We start from the raw sequence: 19,265 nt of genomic DNA, 5'->3' as shown, positions 1-19,265 counted from the left end.
AAGCACATGTAGAGGAGGAGAGTAGTTAACGTTTAGGAAAGTGCAGGAGGGCAGGAAGGAAAGGAGGGAACCTTTCAATTTTAGAATAAAGGTCTAGCGCAAACACATGGACAAGTATGGGAACAAGGTTTGCGAAGAGCCCGGGGCTGGGGGCTAGTGACCCGGGAGTCTCCTGAAACCAGGAGGTGTGCCTTTGATTTGCTGTGTGGACAGACACCCTAAACTCACTGGGTCCCAGTGATTTCAGCTGTAAAACATTTGATTAGACACCAGGTAGTCTAACTTAAACTCCAGAGTACTCACTGGACACTGCTGCCTCAGTGTTTATTTAAAAAAAATAATCCACATAATCCCCAAAAATGTTTTGAAAGGACAAATACTTTGAAGCCATCATAGCTGCATTCCATGTTTATGAAAATAAAACTGTAAATTTTAATAAGTTATATCTTGGTTAATTAATTGTGGATTATCCATTAACATTGCTTTTTAACCTTAGATCAGATTTAACTCTGGCCTACCCTCTCCAACTGTCCTGGTGACAAATTCATTAGCTAAATTAAAATTAATTTGACCTTTGGTCTAAATGAAAACCAATTAAGAAAATAAAGCTATAAAAACTTCATCGAGCATTCCAAAACCAACTAGAAATTACTTGTATATAGCTTTCTAGTGAGTACGACCTGTATCAGTATTCTCCATTATAAGGTTATAAACTGCACTATTAGTTTCCTTCACATAGGTTTAAGGATTGAATCTATTTCATCCCAAATTGCGTCTATACCAGCCAGGAAAACAGAGGAGTAATTACCAAGCTAATTTCATCAATGCGAAGAACTAATGTAGATAAGTGACAGCATCTTACGACTTCCTGTTTTAATGGGAGGTTGAAAATTGAAGGGGAACCCACTTACTTGAGAAATGACATTTAAGTCAATAAATAATTATCTTCTAGGAAACTATCACTAGTTCTCTGAAAACTTTTAAATTTATTAATGATTAGAGTGTCAAATCCTGATTAAAGAAATGTAATGATAAATACAAAAAAAGCAAATTCTTTTTATATAAATAAAATCGTATGGACTAGAGATATACTAAACATAAGAACTAAATATAAACATACTTTCTTTTGTCCTTGTTTACATTGTATACACCATGTACATAATACAAATATAACTTGAAAGATATAGAAATATCCTATTACATTTACGAAAAAAGAAGAGCAGTGGTTTCAAAATACTTAAGATGAGGAGAAAAGTGACTCAAAGCCCTAGGTTTTTAAAAATCTGGGATACAAATACAGAAAAGAATCTTCTACTTATAACCAGCAACTTTATATAACAACTTTAGTCCCAAAGGAAAAGCTGTTGTTCTTTTAAGAAATGGGTCTTCTTGAGTTATAAACTTTAACACCATTTTGCATTGAAGATCGAGCATATTTAGTGAGTAATGCACCTGTGGTTTGCTTCTCTCCACACAAATCTCTGTGGGAACAATAAAACAAGAAATGAATAGCATGAATATTTTAGGGAACATCACTTAATATTAACAGTATTAATTATTTATATCTCTCTTCTCTAAGTCCATCTTTCCAAAAAGCATAAGGGCGTGTGTTTGTGGGCAAGACAGTGTGGGAGTAGTTAGTAAGCCTTAATTGAACTATATATATTACATGTATCTTCAACCTTCACAATAAGAGTATAAGGCATTATTTAACCCCATATTAGATATGAGGAAACCAAGGCTCATATTTTGTAGCTACCTCTCATGTTTTCTCCATTTCATCACATAGCCTCCAAATTAGAAATGCAAGCAATATGATACAGTGGGGTCTAGACCCAGAGAACCTGGATGCCACACTACCTGTGTGAGCTTGTCTAGGTTACCTATCTCCCTGAACTTCAGCTTCCTCTTCGGTCCCCTAAAGAGAAGACTATGACTGGAACACAATTAGGGAAAAGAAAAATGGGAGGACATGAACTAGAGAAAGGAGGCAAAGCTAGATCATGTAGGGGCTTTGAAAAACATGGCAAGGTGTGGTGATTTAATTCTAAGCATAATGGGAAGGCCGGCCTAGGAGGGTTTTAATTAATGAAGTTTAATATGATCTAAGTTTTAAATAATGGAAGCAAGGAGTTGGTGATTATGGAAGCCAGGTGGTGAGTTCATGGAGGGTTCATTACATTATATTGTCTCCCTGAGTGTTTAAAATTTTCCAAAATAAAAAGTTATAAAAGGAGGAGAGGGGAAGGGGGCAAAATAGAAGCAGGGAGACCAATTCAGAGTCAGGTACAACATGAGCCATCAGGATTTGCTCATGGTTTGAACCAGGGGGCGAAAGAAGAAACAGACAAGGGTGATTCCTAGATTTTTTGTTTGAGTAAATGGATTAATGGTAGTGCTGTTAAGAGAGATGAGAAAGATTGGGTTAGGACAAGGGGGTATCGACAGTTCTGTTATAAGCATGTTAGGTGTGCAATTCCTAGTAGATATCCAAGTGTAAACGTTAATTAGGCAGCTTGATCTAAAAATCTGGAGCTCAGGGAAAAGGTCAAGTATGAAGATAAAATTAGGAAGACGCTAAATTGAAATCCAGGCCTAGATGAGGGCATCAGGGGAAAAAATATAAACAGAAGAGCTGGCCAAGAACAGTGTCCTAGAGCACTCTAACATTTAAAGATTTGGAAGAACAGGGAGACATCAGCAAGACAGAAAAGGAACTGCCATGGCAGAGAGGGAGGAAACTGGTATATTTCAAGTGGGAAGTGGTCCAGTGTGTCACATTGTGCTAAGAGGCCAAGTGAACAAGGACAGACGATTGGCCACTGAATGTTGAACGATGGATGGCACTGGGGTAAGATGTCATTGGGTTAAGAAAAGAATGGGCTATAAAGAAGCAGAAAGTGAGCACACAAACTTTTAAAAGGAATTTTCTTGTGAAGGAGAACAGAGGACATGGGGTCCAGTAGGCTGTGATTGTTGTTGTTTTTTAAGATGAATAATACTACAGAAGATCGTATGTTGCTGGGAATAATTCAGCAGATAGGGAGAGGCGAGGGGAGAGGGGTAACTAGAGAATACAAGTCTTTACGAGGCCAGAAGAGATTTGTCCTTAGAAGCAGGGATGGTTCATACATTATATAGGAGGGACTGCAAAGCAAGTGGGTGCAGACACAAGGAGGCTGGCAGATTTGGCAGTGGGAAAGACACCAAACAGTTCTTGCATTGCCTTGTCTGTTTCTATTTTCTCAAAACACAAGGTTATAAGCTGAGGGTGAAGAGAAAACCAGGTATTGATGGTATGAAAAGAGAAAAGAAGATGTACAGTGTAAAGCGAGCTCCAAGCGTAGAAAAGTTCATGAGGAAATGACGCCTTGCCAGGGGCTCAGTACCACTTAAGTTCTTAAGTGAACCTGGAAAGCTCCACTGTGTATATTTCCCCCAGGAAATTTAAGCTGCCCATGTGAAGGCACAAAGCAAGCAGAAAGTTGGGTTTCATCTTTGTAGATTTGTGCCTAGGAGGTATGACCAGACAGGGACGGGGGGCCAAAGGAGTAGCATGTGCAGTAAAAGCTAGAGAGACTGACCAGGGAATCCAATCTGGGTAGAGAAGAGAGTGGACTAGACAAGTGAGACACGGTGAAGCGGTGGTAGTGTTAGTGGATTTGGGGTCCTGTAAGCAGTGGCTTCAGGGCTCCCCTGTTCTTCTGCAATCTGGCTTTCACCACACTGTTCAAGCAAGGCAGCAGAAAAGATAGGAGGCAATCAAGAGAGGGGTGCTTGCATTAGAATCATAGGGGGGTATCATCTGACATCCTTCTAAGCATTGCAATTTTGCAGGGAGGAGAGCAGAGAAGTGGTTTTCAGAAGCTGTAGTAAGGAAGGAATATAACACATACCCAACCTCCAGGATAAGTAGTTGTGGAGAATGATAGAGAAGACAGCCACCACTTGAGAAAGTTTTGAAGGAAGCAGTGTCCTCTGGGAATACTCAAAAAAATTCTTTTTGTGTTCTAATAATAAATATAAAACCCTACGCCACTCTTCATTTAAAAAAAATACAAACTCAAAGTCCAGTTTTAATAATTTACTTACTTAATATATGGAGCAATGTCTTCTTCTGTCCACTTCTCCCTTAGAGAAAATAGACTATTAAAACGTTCCTGATTATCCTCAGGTAAATCATCTACTTTTAGCAAAAATATGATTTCTGGTCTCGAGTGTCTATCCACCAAGGCTAAACCCTGTTAAGAAATAAGGAGAAAAAGGGACATTAAAGTAATGGTCTAATGTTTAAATATAACTCATTCTTTTAACTTTAGCCTAGCCCAAGGCATTTAAAATGTCAGCTACCTGAAACTTACATAAACTACCCAGAGACTTACAATGGCCTTTTAATCCCAAAAAAAATCTCCTTTAGACAGTGAATTTTCCTTTTCCCTCTGCAGTCTGACTTCTAGCATACAATTTATCTAGACAGCTCTAGTTCAGTCACAATAACCCATCATTGTCACATCCAGTGGGCCCTTTTCTTGGATTCATCTCATTAGCCCTGTTTTCCTTGTAATGTTGATTACGCCTCAGTCTGTGAATCTCTATCTCTGACATCAACGTCTCATTATTTTCCCCCTAACTTGATGTGGCAGTTCCCTGGGCCTCTATCCTGACCTTTCTACTTGTCTCACTGTCAACTGTTCTACTAAACCTGTGATTTCCACCACCATTTACTTGCTAATGACCATAATATTTGTATCTGCAACTAAAATCCCTCTTCTGAGCACCCGCTCTCTACATGCAAACCTATAAGTGAACTCATTGTGTTTGTCATCCAAACCTGCACTAGTCCCACTGTCCTAGGAAACCAAGAAAGCTCGGCGTCACCCTTAATTCCATTATTCAATCTCCACACCTAAGTGGTCACTACATCCTACAGGTTTTAAAGCCTCAACATTTCTCCCTATTCTCTGTCACCTATTTCTTTGGCCAGTACTTAGTTAGGAGTATTTAAGTGTTGAGAGCCTGGACAGTTCTTTTTCATCATCTAGTCTACCGTCCATGCATCCATCCTTCCATCCATCCATCCATCCATCCATCCATCCATCCATCCATCCTCATTACTGTCATAGGTTCTTTCCAAAAGGCAAAACTCACCAGGTAGCTCTAGATTCTAAGTGATGTTAATGAATGACCCCAAAGAGTTTTCTACAGAGTTGAAATTCCTTAGCACAGTCCAGTGCCCTCACGAGCTCACCAGCACCCTTCACTCCAGTCACTCATCCCAAACAGTGCCCCAATTTTTATCCCTCTATGCTTTGGAACACGCTCTCCCATCTGTGCCCTTCCATCTAGAGTGATAGTTCAAACTTGACAGCTAAAACATCCATTCCTTCCGAAAATCATCCTGATTGACCAGTCAGATAGACAAGTCCCAATTCTTTGTTTCGGTAACAGCTTGTGTATGCCTTTCCCATGGCACACATCGCTCTACATTGTAAGGAGAGATTTATACGTGTAATGGGCATTCCCCCTTCCATTGCCAGTCCCCAGGCTGATGATGTGGAGGTACCTTGTGTGATGTTTTCTCCACAACATCTCGCATGGTGCCTAATCATAAAAGGACTATATACTAAGCAAATCCTTTCACTTATTTACCAATACTTATCTTACTGAGCATACCCTACATGCCAGGCAGTATGCTATATATTGGCAAGCAACAGTGGACAAAATTATATCAAAGTAGAGAGTGGGAAACCACATAATTAAACATTTTTACAAAGCTACCGTGTTTTCCCGAAAATAACACCAGGTCTTATACTGTATTTCCCTGAAAATAAGACCAGGTCTTATATTATACTTTTTCCTCCAAAAAAACGCATAAGGGCGTATTTTCAGGGGACGTCTTATTTTTTTAGGTACAACAATCTATATTTATTCAAATACAGTCATGTCATCCTCTTCTGGAACATCGTCATAACGAACTAATTGTGTCTGTCTGGCTGACGATCTTAACTGGGGCTTATTTTGGGGGTAGGTCTTATTTTCGGGGAAACAGTACGTGATAAGCGCCATGAAGGAAAAATATAGAGTGTTATGGAAAAGTTAAACAGAGGGCACTTTTTTTTAGAGTGGAGGGCCTCCCAGATGAAGTGACTCAAACATGAGTAGGAGGTGGCCGGGTGAAATTAGGGAGAAGATCATTCTACAACAAAAAGGCTTGTGTGAAGGTCCTAAGGTAGGAGATAGCTGGATGGTCTTGAAAGCCTAAAAGAAGGCTGGTATGCAGAGAGCAGGAGAGAAAGTAGCAAGAGATGAAACTACAGAGGGGATTACGAAGGGCCTTGTAGGCCAAGATACGAATTCTGGATTTCATATCTTAAATGCAATGGGCAACCATTAAAGTGATTTAAGCAAGATGTTCATCTAATTTGACTGGCATTTTTAAAAGGCAATTCCAGTAGCAACACAGAGAACGGATTGGAAGTGGGCAAAATTAAAAGTATGGAAGGCCTGTTTAGGGACGTTATTGGTATTTAGAGCCACGAAACTGATACTTTGGGCTAAGACGGTGCTGGTAGAAATGGAGAGAAGTCAAATATAAACAGATACACCAGATTGGAACTGGGATTAATTGTAAATGGGTCTGAGGGACCTCAAGGAGGTGATAAAAATGTTCTAAAACTGGATTGTGGTGATGGCTGTGGAACTCAATAAATTTACCTAAATTCTTTTTTTCAAAGGGTGTGATATGTAAATTATACTTCCATAAAATGTTGGGGTTTTTTTTGTTCGTTCTTTTACAGATTTTGTGCTGGATTAAGTGTTTGGTGCACTCCTAATGGGTGCCTAGGAAAATAAATACTGGCTCCAAATTCAGTTCCAATACAAGTTTCATTTCACCTAGTAATTTACGTTACCTTGTTGGGTCACGGTACCAGTCACTATGGCTATCTTACCTTAAGCTGGTCAAGCCTCGTTATCATTCCTTCAGGAACACTCTGCTGCCACACTTCTTGAAACTCAGCAAGATTGAATTTCACTGCATTTTGAAGTAGCATTTGTGCTGTTGCTCTGCATATTTTATCAGCACTCAATTCAAAATAAACTTCACCTAAGGAAGAGGTATCATATAGTTTCCTATTTTCTTCTTACAATTAAATTCACTACTACTGTTTTCTTTTCTTCCATGCAGTTCACAGAAGGAATTATACACAATTCATCTCCCACAAACCCATGCTGTTATTTTTAACATGAACACACCTCAAAAAGACATACCAATTTTAACATGCATGAGTTAAAATACCCATTAAAATACATTCCAAGTCGTACCTTCTTCTATATATTTCCTTCCATAACATTTAAGACAGTGTTCGATCATCTCCCTGAAAAATGTAGAACACTCATTTGAAAAGTTATCACATTTTTATGCATTATATTTTAAATACCACTACTAACTAGAAACTAAGATAATAAACTTGCGATTTGAAATAGTATGTGATTTTGGTTGTCAAATAAAACTTTACATTAGGAACTAACTAACTAAAACATACTAACTAAAATATGCTAAGTATTTTTACATGAATTATGTGAGCATGCATGAATCGTTTGAGCACACATTATTACAAAATAGCTTAAACATAATTATCTTATATTTTTATAAAAAAAAAAAAAAAAAAAAAAGAACGTGATGCACAGTTATTCACCCCAGTGACCAAAATTCCCAAGTCCTTCTTGATTGTACAGTTTTTAAATTTCTATACCAAAATAGAAGTAGTCTATGCCCTGGGTTTAATTCCACCCTTGAAAATAATTTTCTTCCCTTTAAGGAAATCTGGAGGGACAGTGATTAAAATACTTACTCTGGCTCTAATGGTCCAAGTTCCTGAAGGCTTATACTCAAAGGAACTTTACTAAAAGACCAAGATTCAGAATCCACAAGCTGAGTTACATGAGTCAGAAGTTTCATCTCATAATCAAATTCAAGAATCCTCCAATAACCTACAAATTCCAAAAGTTATATTTATCAGAGAACATACTAAGCAAATCAATTGACTAATAAATTAATAAAGTAGCTGCATGCTCTTGCCCACTGCAAAAAAGGAGACACTAAAAGTCTTAGCTTTCTTCATCAGCAATGCTTCTTTTTATGCTTTTCTCCCAGTCATTACAATTATTTCTCGAGGGAGATGAAATAGTTTTTAAAGAGTACTTTACATATGATTAACACTGACTTTTTTCAAGTGCTTTAATACTCAATTATCTCACAATAATCTTGTTGTTCTCAATGGAACTATGGAAACCTGTAACTGGTATAGTCATTTCATTGGAATGTCCTACAAATGAGATGAAGGTCATAGGTTTGATATTTCACACAGTCCCTTCTGCTGTGGAGTACTGCCATGGCTATCATTCTCATCTCGGCTATCTTGCAGAGGTGTTCTCATGCTCAAAAAGAAGTCTAGCTCATTTAAGAGACAAAAGATTCAGAGGTATGATGTAGACCAGGGGCAAAATAAAGGCTGGGCATCAAGATACCTTTCCCTATTCCGGGAAAGATTATGAAATGCCATCTTATAATCGAAGGCACACCCACCACCCCTGGAGAAACAAATCACGTATGCATCCACCATTTCCAAGGGAGAATGTTGATATCCTTATGTGGAAAAAATAAAGGCAAAAATAAAAATGCAATGTGTAATATAAAACAGAAATAAAGCTAGGAATGATCTATGCACCCCTCCCTCCCAACATCACCAAAATGTTATCTATCCCCAAGTAGTAAGTGAATAATGCACAGGGCTACATTAAAATCCACTGTTGTTGGTTTCTTAACCTTAACATTTACAGAACCCATATACCACAGCAATTAGCAGCAGGTATCCATAATTAAAACCTTTATTTCCTATTCTTAGGACCAAATGTGTCTCAAGAAACCACCACAAAGAGCTAAGTGCTTCCTGTTAGTTCTAAAGTCATGTGCAATTGCTTTATTCAGCATAATTTGCCATATTTGAGAGTGAAGGTCTCGGGAAAGCTAATCTGGCTTGGCAGATTGTGAGTAAATTGAACAGTGCATCTACCAACCCATGCCAATTTCGTCCTTCCTAACACATGGGTACAGAGTTAAGCTGCTTCTCTGGGCGAGCTTAAAAGGGCTGAAAAATGCACATAAACATCTACTCAAGTATTACTGCAGGCCCAGATGCTGGAAAAAAGCTCCAACTCCAGACCAGAAACCAGTCAAAACACTCAAGAAGGTACTACCAGGCTTGTCTATCAACCTGAAACCAACACACACTACTGGATCTTTTACATAGGTATATTATACTAACTACTTAACACATATTCAAAAATGTGGTAAGAGTTATCACAAGACGAAACACAGTCCCATCTTCCAAGTAATTTGGCAATACAATGAGTTCATTAAGTTAATTCTGAACCAGGAGTTCAAGTCAACCTGGGTTCTAAGCCTTACCCTATCACTAACTCAACATGTAGCCCTGGACAAATGGGTTTCCCTTTCTAGGCCTAGTTTCTTCACCTCTTAAAAATAATAAAGGCACTAGACTACCTGATACCTAAGACCTTTCTCAGTCTAACATGGTTCTTCCATTACCACTTAACCCAAAGAAAAAGACCTGTAAGGAGGGGTTCAAGTCAATGGCTACACCCAGACCCCCTCATGTAAAGATGATCATATGTAGTCTCCATCCCACACCCAAAAATACAAATATCATCAACCTTGAGCCCAAAACATTAAGCAAATAACATGCAATAGGGTGAAGCTGTCCAAAATCTTCTCTCTCTCATATGATGTCCAATTCTATCATCATTAATAACAATAGTAATGCTACCTCCAATCTCACAGGCATTTAGAACTTGTAATTGGGCCATTATTTCTTCCTCACTTGCCTGAATTTGATCAAGCAAATCTTCAGTTGTATACTAAAAACAAAGAAAAAAAACAAAACAAAACATTTTAAGGCCTTTGAAGAGTATTTTTTAAGACTTATTTAGTCTGAGAGAATAAATACATAGCACAGATTAAGCCAATATTTATACACTAGCTCAATTTCTTTTGTTTATGTATAATGATTACTATATGAAGTCAGAGTATATCTTAGATGAAAACATGGAGTAAATCTTCATGATGCTAGATTTAGCAATGGTTTCTTAGATAGGACACCAAAATACAAACAACAAAAGAAAAACAGATAAGTTGGAATTCATCAAATTGAAAAACATTTGTAGTTCAAAACATCATCAACACAAAGGGACAAATATTACATGAGTCCAATTATATGGGATATTTATAGTCAGATACACAGAGACAAAACGTAGTATAGTGGTTGCCAGAGGCTGCAGGCAGGAGAGACTGGAGAGGTAAGTGTTTAATGGGTACAGTTTCAGCTTGGGAAGATGAAAATTTTCTGTAGGTGGATGGTGGTAGTGGTTGCAGAACAATGTAAATATACTTAATGCCACAGAACTATACACATATGGTTAAAACAGTAAATTTTATGTTATGCACATTTATAATTTTTTTAAAAAATTAAGAAAGTGAAGAGACAACCCAGAGAATGGGAGAAAATATTTGCATATCATATATCTGATAAGGAACTTGTATTTGGACTACATAAAGAACTCTCTCACAACTCAGTAATAAAAAGACAAATAACCCAATTAAAAATTAGACAAAGGAGTTCCTCGAAAAGTTATACAGTTACCACATCAAATCTACTCTTAGCTATATACCCAAGAAAAATGAAAATATAAGGCCACTAGAAACTTGTACATAAATGTTCACAGCAGTGTTATTCATAATAATCAAAAAGTAGAAACTATTCAAATGTCCATCTGCTGATGAATGAGTGAATAAAATGGGGTATATTTAAAAATAGGGTATTATTCAGCAATTTAAAAAATGAACTGCTGATACATGCTGCAGCATGAATGAAGCTAGAAAACACGTGCTAAGTCAAAGAAGAAGCCAGTCCAAGAAGACCACATATCATATGATTCTATCATTTGAAATGCCCAGAAATCAACAGAGAAAGACAGTAGATTATGGTTGCCTAGGGCTAAGGTGGTAGAGGGAAGGAGGGAAACGTAGGAGCACATGGTTTCTTTGGGAGGTGATGAAAATGTTCTAAACTTCTATATGGTGATGACTGCACAATTCTGCGAATATACTGAAAACTGTTGAATTAAACACTTTAAAATGAGTGAATTGTTTGTTATATGAATTATATCGAAATAAAGCTGTTAGAAAAAAAGAAATCAATCAGTCAATGGAGAAAAAGAGAACTTCTGATACAAATATGCGTATGGTCTTCAGGATAACAGTAGAGTTCTATAGTTTTGAATTGAATTACATTAAAAATGTACCATATTTTAAAATTTGGTTTAGGAACTTTTTTTCATACGTCCAGGAATTAGTCAATCCTGATATTAGAGTAAGAATACTCTCCACAATGTATTTATGTAATACGGAAAATCCAATATTTACCATCATTCATTTTCTCAAGTTCCTAATTATAATTTTTCATTAAATAAAATTAATTTAACCTGTAAAAAATTATTGTTGCATAGTTAGGAACATGAGCTTTCAATTATGTAACCATCAGCATGATATCCAAGATTTGGTTTATTATGCTCCAGAAAAACAAAAACAAACAAACAAACCAAAAAACAAAACAAAACAAAACAAAAAACAAGGTGGGAGGAAGCAAGGGACAGAAGAAAACAAGATTGACAAAATATCAATAACTGTTCAACTGGGTAATGGATATATGGCGGTTTTTGCACTTTGGGGTATGGTTGAAATTTTCATAATATAAACTAAAAAGTAAGAATGTCACCAGTAAGTGCCTCTAATCATAGCTCTATTTTTTAAATTCCAAATTTAAAAATGATAATAATAGTCTTACTTTTGAGCAATTTGAATCCTTTTCTTTTTGACTGTCAGGTCCTTCGTAGGTATTCTCCATCAAAAGTCTCTTTAGCTTCTTTAATTTAGGTCTACACCTTCTTAATTCCCAATAATTATTAGAAAAACCAAAGATCTAGAAATTAAAAACATATCATAACCTTTTAGGGGCTATTCTAAAAGAAAATTTCATACAAAATTTCAACCAACCCACCTGCCCTCTACAAGAAGCAAGAAAATGGAGACTGGATTTCTGCGTTCTTTTAGGAAGGTACTCATCCAGCCATCTCAAGCAGATAGATGGGGATCTTCAGGAAACATCTTTTCAAACCCCAATTAAGAACATGCTGCCAGGGCGGGCAGTTGGCTCAGCTGATCAGAGTGCAGTACTCATAACACCAAGGTCCTGGTTCGATTCCCACATGGGCCAGTGAGCTGCACCCTCCACAACTAGATTGAAAACTATGACTTGACTTGGAGCTAATGGGTCCTGGAAAAACACACTGTTCCCCAACATTCCCCAATAAAAATTAAAAAAAAATAAAAATGTGCTGCCAACATAGAACCAATAACTGAGCTCCATATCTCAACAGTCTGAAACTAGAATGTGCCCAGAAAAGAATGACCAACCAGGATGGTGACAATTCTGCAAACCAGGCAGAAACAACTGAAAATGAGTACTTTTAGGCTGAAAAACAGAAAATAAAGAAGAGACATTATCACAGTTATCAAATAACAAAAGGATGTTAAAGGCAAGAAGGGGTACCCTTGTTGCTCATGACGTCGAAATTAAGCAGAAGTTAAGGGACAGAGACTTCGATTCAATGCTGGAATTTTTAGGCACCCAAAGTACAACCACAAATTAAAATTTTGGTTAGTAGACCTTTGCTAAGTTTTACTCAGTCTCAGTATACAGAATTCCCATAGCAAGGGCTCGAAGGTATTCATAGATACTGTTGGACCCTCACAAAAACACCTACAAAACTAGTGATGAGAAAATAACCTCTTTTACCAAAGGATGAACTGCCAATACTTCTAGTTAATTACAGTGAAAGACATGACCCTACAAAGACCAAAATACAATATTTATTGCAAGTTCTTCTGTTCTAGCAACATCCTATAAATCACTGAGACATCCCAGTATTTTCCTTTATTTCTATTCCAATTATTATTATTTTTTTTTTTTACAAAAGTACTTGGCTTGAAGTTATTCTGACAGAATTAAGGGCTGTGCTTTGATTGTCATATGTGTAACAATCTAGCCAGGATGGAGACTTGTTTGGTATCTGTCATCAGTAGTCTCCCCAAAAATTAAGAATTTGTAATACATGGCTAGAGATAGTAATGAACTAAACAGACATCAAAGGTGAGTAATACGCTTCCCACAAAAACTCAAAGTTCTTCATTTCTCTATTCATAAATATTACCTAACGCACTAGTTATGATTTGAGGGAGTCTTTTCTCAAAACATATCCACAGAAAAACTTACCAAAAATGGATAAAACTCTTAGAATGAGTCACCTGATAGCAACTTTCTATGTTACAGAAAAGGATCAACTTGTCTGGGACTCAAAACTTAAACTGGGAAGAAAAAGACAACTTCACAAGGCTACAAACAAAACAATGCTCAGAAATTTCAAATTTCATTAGGGAATTTTTCAGATTTCCTGTGATTATACATTTCACACCTGAAGTTTTTAACTAAAGCCAAGATTAGGACATGTCTTGCCATTCTCATCCTTATATAACTCAGGAGACAGAAAACAGTATACCTCAGTGTGAGTAAGGTTACAGTGTGTTTCTTCCATCTTCAGCTGGTCTGGAGTTTTACAACCAGGAATTACAAGCAACATATTTGAAGTGTCTGCTATCTTCAAGTCGTATGTTTTGTCTCTACTGCACAGTACAGCCGGCTCATCTTTATCACCACGAATCACAAGGCTGCAGGAAAAATGGGAGAAGAAAACACATGGTCTATTGAAATGCCAATGGACACCTTCATTATAAACAGCTCCAACATCCTCTAGGCTGGTAGAATGTAAAATTTTTCCTTAATGAGGCTGTATCTGGTCCCTGCTCTCATCAGGTGGCCTCACTAAGGAAAAATAACTCAACACGGGTAAGGAGTCAAAGAGACCAAATGTCACCACATGGCACCTTCGCAAACTGCTGGGAAGAGCACAAGACAAAACTTCAGTCATGGTGTCACACTTCTAAAACACGCAAAAGTAGTATTTCTGAAACTTATGCATAGGCATCTTAGGGAATCTTGTGAAAAAGCAGATCGGGATTCAGTAGGTCTGGGATGGGACGTTGGCTTCTGCATTTCTAACAAGCTCTCCGATGACGTCCATGCTACTGGTACTGGTTCCCACCCAGCAGTGGTCCTTCTTGTTTTGTTCTGAGAATCCCCTAATAATCAATGGAGCACATCCTGGCCTAACCATCAGCTATGTTGCAAAGAAATCGGGAACTTATGAAAACAAGACTACAATGCTGAATGAAAAAATATGTAAAAGATGTTTACAAACTGGTCTACCCGAAGTCTCTGACAAAGGGTCACAGGTAGAAAAAAGAAACAAGAAGGAAGAGGAAAAAGAAAGACCAAAGACAAAGATAATGAGATGACAAGAGTTGGTTCTAGCAATTTTCCTTGTCTATAAAGCGTTTAACCCTCCTGTACACGATTCACTTTTTTGAAATAAAGATAAAAAAAAAACACCTGAAATACAAGGCTGTGTAAATACTGTTTAAAACTAAGCTTTCATTTTAAGTGACAAGAGTAAAAAGTTTTTATTAGCTTTCTGGTGCTAATAACACTTACTATTCCCGATACCTACCCTAACATTTATTTGGACATTGTACTATCCCTGCTCTGAAGTATTTTTAGAACCAGCCCACCCCCCCACAAAAACTTTTTAACACACATTTCCAGATTAACTATATGAGCTAGATTAACTATAACTGGACAAAGCGAAGGTCCTCACACCTGAAGTCCTTTCTCAACTCTGCACCCACTGAGGTGGAATGAAAACCCATGAATGAAGTTCTTCAGTTCCCTTAAAGATACTTTGTGGCTACCATCTGAAGACTGGCCAGTTAACTGATGGGTAAAGTGTGAAAACTGATACAGCCCAAAGGATTCAATTTAAAGGAACCTATAAGAGAACAAACAACCTAATAAAACACAAGTGTTGGGGGAGCCAGCAGTGCAGCAGCGAATCAAACCACGACTCCTAATCCTAATTTCCAGGAGTTGGGACCGCAAAATTAAGAGAAAATGATTCTTTAGACTTCTCCTTTGACTGTGTTTTTTAATCCATGGTCTTGCAGCAAATGCGTAGTTGACCTCTAATTAGAAACAGCTTCAGATTCCCATTCAGTGACGCAAAACAGGTCTGTTTTGTTGTTGTTGTTGTTGTTGTTGTTTTTTCGTGCCTTCCACAATTACCAAATCTGTAAAACGGCTTTAAACGTATTCCCTACGGTCCTACACATCGTGTGAGTAAAATAAACATAAGTAGAGGGCAAGAAGAACTGTATAAACATGAGATATGGCCGTTGGATTTTCACGTAGAATGGCCAAAGGTGTTCTGTGCAGCCCCCTGGCATCAATATTAATCAAACTTCAAAAGGTCTCTTAGGTTCTATGTCCTGACCTGTCTCTGCGGACAGTCCTCTAAGATCAGCTGGAGCAGGCCTATTTATTGATCACCTCGAGTTCAGCTAACCGGACGGTCTAGCAGAGGCATAGAAAACGCGGGTTTCCTCTCCCAGCCTAGAGAAAAGGCAGCGAGCGTGCTGGGGGTCAGGCCACCAGCCAGCTGTGAGCACCGCCCCCCTCTCCACCCAGGCAACTCAATCCACCTCTCAGGCCCCGTTTCCTCATCCTGCGTTTTCGCGCAGAGAAAATCAGAAGGTGCTGGCCCGAGGCTGGAGGGGCGGTCGACCCCAGCTCACCTGCTTCCCGCCTCGAGCTGCTGGCACAGCGCGGGCTCCAGCTCCAGCAGGCAGAAGTCGCCGGCGGCGGCGGCGCTGGCCTCGGGGCGAAAGCTCAAGCAATGCACCGCCGGCAGCAGCTCGGCCGGGTTCAGCTTGGCGATCTGCAGCGTCGCGTCCACCTCCTCGCGGGTCCTTCTCATCGCTGCGCGGAGTCCGGGCTTGAGAGCGCGAGAACCCAGGTCCGGACGCTGCCGGGACCACGCAAAAGCCACAAGACCCAGAAGAGACAGTTTCTAAAGCGCGCCAAGGCGGCTGGCGGCGTGTTTCCGGGGCGGAGCGCGCCGCGGGCGCGTCCCCGGAGGGTCCTAAATCTTCGCGCGCGAGCGTGGCGGGTGTCTGGTCGCCCCCAGGCCGAGCAGCGGCTGCGGCAAGGAAACCCACTTACCCCGGGTGGTCTGTCCCTGAGCTCGCCGGGGCAGAACCGCGACCCGGCGGGGCGCCACGCGGAACTTTCAGCCCCTTCTTCCGCTGCCCGCTCCCCGCCCCCCCTTGTTTCCCGCCAATACCCCATTTCCTCGCAATCAAAATAGTCTCCTGCCACTGGCGTGCCTTGTAATAAGGGCTTTGCATGCTTAATTTCACGGACCCTTCACCACACCCCGTGTAAAGTGGGCCCTTGTGTATTCATTTTGCAAATGAGGAATCAAGCTCCTTGCCCGTGGTCGCCCAGCCGGGAGGTGGCAAAGTCTGATTCCAGCCCATTCTATGACTCTAAAAGCATCCTGCCGGGATTCGTGCAAACACCATTGGCCTGGAGCGAGGCCCTGGTAGAACTGGGCGGGGTATCTCACTTCCTTGGTCTGGAGACCAAGGTGGGAGTCTCTGCCACGTGGTACTTAGTTTCTGCCAGGTGGCAGGCTGGGACCGGTCTCGAGAGCAATGCAAACTTTCTGGAGCTGGCAAGTTTGTCTCACCTGCGGGAGACAGGCAAACTCGCCACTGCAGGGTGGGTAAAATGCCCACTTGGTGTTCTCCAAGGTGTCTGCTAGAACTAATCTTACAGTGATCTCAATGCAAAGTTTTAAGAGAAGAACTCCTCAGTATACCCACAGACATGAATAATTTGTAACAGCATAAGGTGGTCAACTCTCCCAGGGGTGCTTGCAGGCTCAGTTTGGGATTCTTGCTGCCCGTGGGAGGAATATTCCAGTTAAGAGATGGTGGCCCCTTAGTAGTTGGTGTAAATTTGGTAGAAGTAAAAAAAAAAAAAAAGAGGGTGGGTAAGTGAGTGGTTGAATTCGAAGGAAATGAGCTGGCATTTTTTTGGGACTCCTGCGTGAAATTATATGCAAATACAGACTAGAGCATGGGGGAGGGGGGGTCTGGGTTGTGTTTTTGTTGATGGTGGAAAGGTTCCTATGACCTACGTCTTCATTAACCTTCTCTTTTACAACAGTTGAATGCAGTGGAGCAAAATGCTGAATATGAAGGCCTTTGCCTGCTGAGAATTTATGGTTAGGAAAGGAATCTATCACTGTGAATGTTCTATTAAAGGGGAAATACCCTACAATGAAAGCAACTTAGTATAAGGAGAATACTAGCATTTACATCAGACAGACCTGGCTTGAAATCCCAACTCTGCTCGTCCTAGCTTTGTGACCTAGAGCAGTTTACCTAATTTCTCTTAGTACAGCGTCCTTATCTGTAAAAATGGGATATTACTACCTACATTTTAAAGTGCATGTAAAGCAAAAGATGTTTAATAAATGGCACCTTTTTGTTGTTGTTACCTAGTAATTTATTCTTACTTATTAAATAGTATTACTATTAATCAATTAATGACATCAGATTATTGCTATTGTGGCAGGGAGCTGGACCTGGGTTCCTCTCTTAAAACCGAATGATAGTTTTTATTAATTCATTTTTTCAGATCATGTTAGTGGATACATTTTTCTAAAGTAAAATTTTTTCTACGTATTTTTCTTAAATATTTGAGGCTTGCTCATTTATCTGGTGACAGGAATAAAGAAAAACTTTTTAACAGGTAAATAAACAATTACAGAAATACTTCAAAAGAGCCAAGCATACTAAAATTGATAGTGTTTATGGACACCATACCCTTGATTATAATGTTCATGTATTGTGTTTCATAGTATGAAAAGTGAATTTTATTTAGTAAACCATAGTTCACATAAGAATTACACATGAGCACTTTTTGTTTGTTTTCCCTCTGTTTTATTCTTTTGTAATTTAGTGAAGAACACGGTGATATCCAGTCATTCCAAAAACTTAAAACGTCTCACAACAATGGCTTTGGTTTGGCTCCTTTTTTCCTGTTACTGTGGCCTTCTAACAGGTTTTCCTGCCTTCCATCTCCCTTCTCCGAAATTCCAAGACTATTATACATATAATTAGTATCTTCGAAGAGATGAGAGATAAAATCCATAGGTAACAACCAGCCAGAGATCAAAGATCATTTCCTGGTTCCCAAATATCATTTTCATTTTTAATGATGTCTTTAGTTGGCAGCCTCTCACATTACGTAGTATTTCCTTCACTCGTAGTCTAAGAATTATTGTAGTAGAAAAGGCAGAGTAGAAGCCCGAAAACTGTCTCCACACAGATGTTAAAAACAGTATCAATTAAAAACAGGGGTAATGGCAGAAATGAATGCTACTGTCAAAGACTTAAGGGCGCAAGGGTAGTGGGTCAGCTCATACACCCATTTAGTTCACCTGTCTTGCCCCTGCATCTGCTATACTGAGTGTAGTATTTTTCCTCAAGCAGATTATCACAGCCTCAGGTACACGGCATGCAAATGTAGATCTGATACATTTGACCTCATCTCCGTCATCCTTTTATTTCTCTATTTACTGGGCACTTTTGTTGTTTTGTTTCCTCTTATTATCTTACATTGTCTTTCATTGAATTGATTGTGTCTATTTTTTTTTTTTTCTCTAGCAATTTGGAAGGTGTATGTCCTACTCTGCCTCGCCTGCTTCTGCCTTCCCTCGTCCTCGTCAGCACCTCCATGTAGCATCTGGCAGGCACACTGGTTCTCTGTGAGGTCTTTTCTCTCACTAAGATGCCTCCTGCCATTTGGGGCTCTGTCTGCTTGGCATTTTCTTCCCCTCCTTTTTGCCTGGTTTAACACCTATTCGTTCTCTAGCTGAGCACTCTCTGATAGAACTTTCTGACATGTCGGAAATATTCTACTCATACGTATGTCTGCACAGTTCAATTTGGCAGCTACCAGCCAAATGTGGCTTTTGAGTGCTCAAAATGTAAATAGTGCAAATGAGGAATGGAATTTCAAATTTTAGTTAATTTAAATTTAAATAGCCACATGTGGCTAGTGGGTACTTTATTAGACCACTCAGCTATAGGTCCAGTAGTCACT

The 19,265-nt window shown here is 39.2% G+C and overlaps 1 protein-coding gene across 2 annotated transcripts; it reads right to left on the bottom strand.

Moving 5' to 3' along the window:
* Positions 1-210: 210 nt before the first annotated feature.
* Positions 211-16,393, bottom strand: DSCC1 (DNA replication and sister chromatid cohesion 1). Of its 2 annotated transcripts, none has more exons than XM_019713295.3 (9): positions 15,884-16,385; positions 13,696-13,864; positions 11,925-12,059; positions 9,849-9,939; positions 7,854-7,992; positions 7,324-7,376; positions 6,951-7,105; positions 4,093-4,241; positions 211-1,481 (listed from the first exon to the last, which is right to left on the bottom strand). In XM_019713295.3, the coding sequence occupies exons 1-9, from the start codon at positions 16,063-16,065 to the stop codon at positions 1,373-1,375; spliced, it is 1,182 nt and encodes a 393-aa protein (XP_019568854.1). In that variant the 5' UTR covers positions 16,066-16,385; the 3' UTR covers positions 211-1,372. The 2 variants fall into 2 exon arrangements, with proteins under 2 accessions (XP_019568854.1, XP_074172589.1); XM_074316488.2 differs by having other exon boundaries at positions 1,344-1,481; positions 4,093-4,131; positions 15,884-16,393.
* Between the last annotated feature and the right edge of the window lie 2,872 nt (positions 16,394-19,265).

Source organism: Rhinolophus sinicus, chromosome 6, assembly GCF_057876585.1.
Source record: "Rhinolophus sinicus isolate RSI-liver-muscle chromosome 6, RSI-T2T, whole genome shotgun sequence".
Taxonomy (NCBI): Eukaryota; Metazoa; Chordata; class Mammalia; order Chiroptera; family Rhinolophidae; genus Rhinolophus; species Rhinolophus sinicus.
This window is presented reverse-complemented; position numbering and strand designations above follow the sequence as displayed.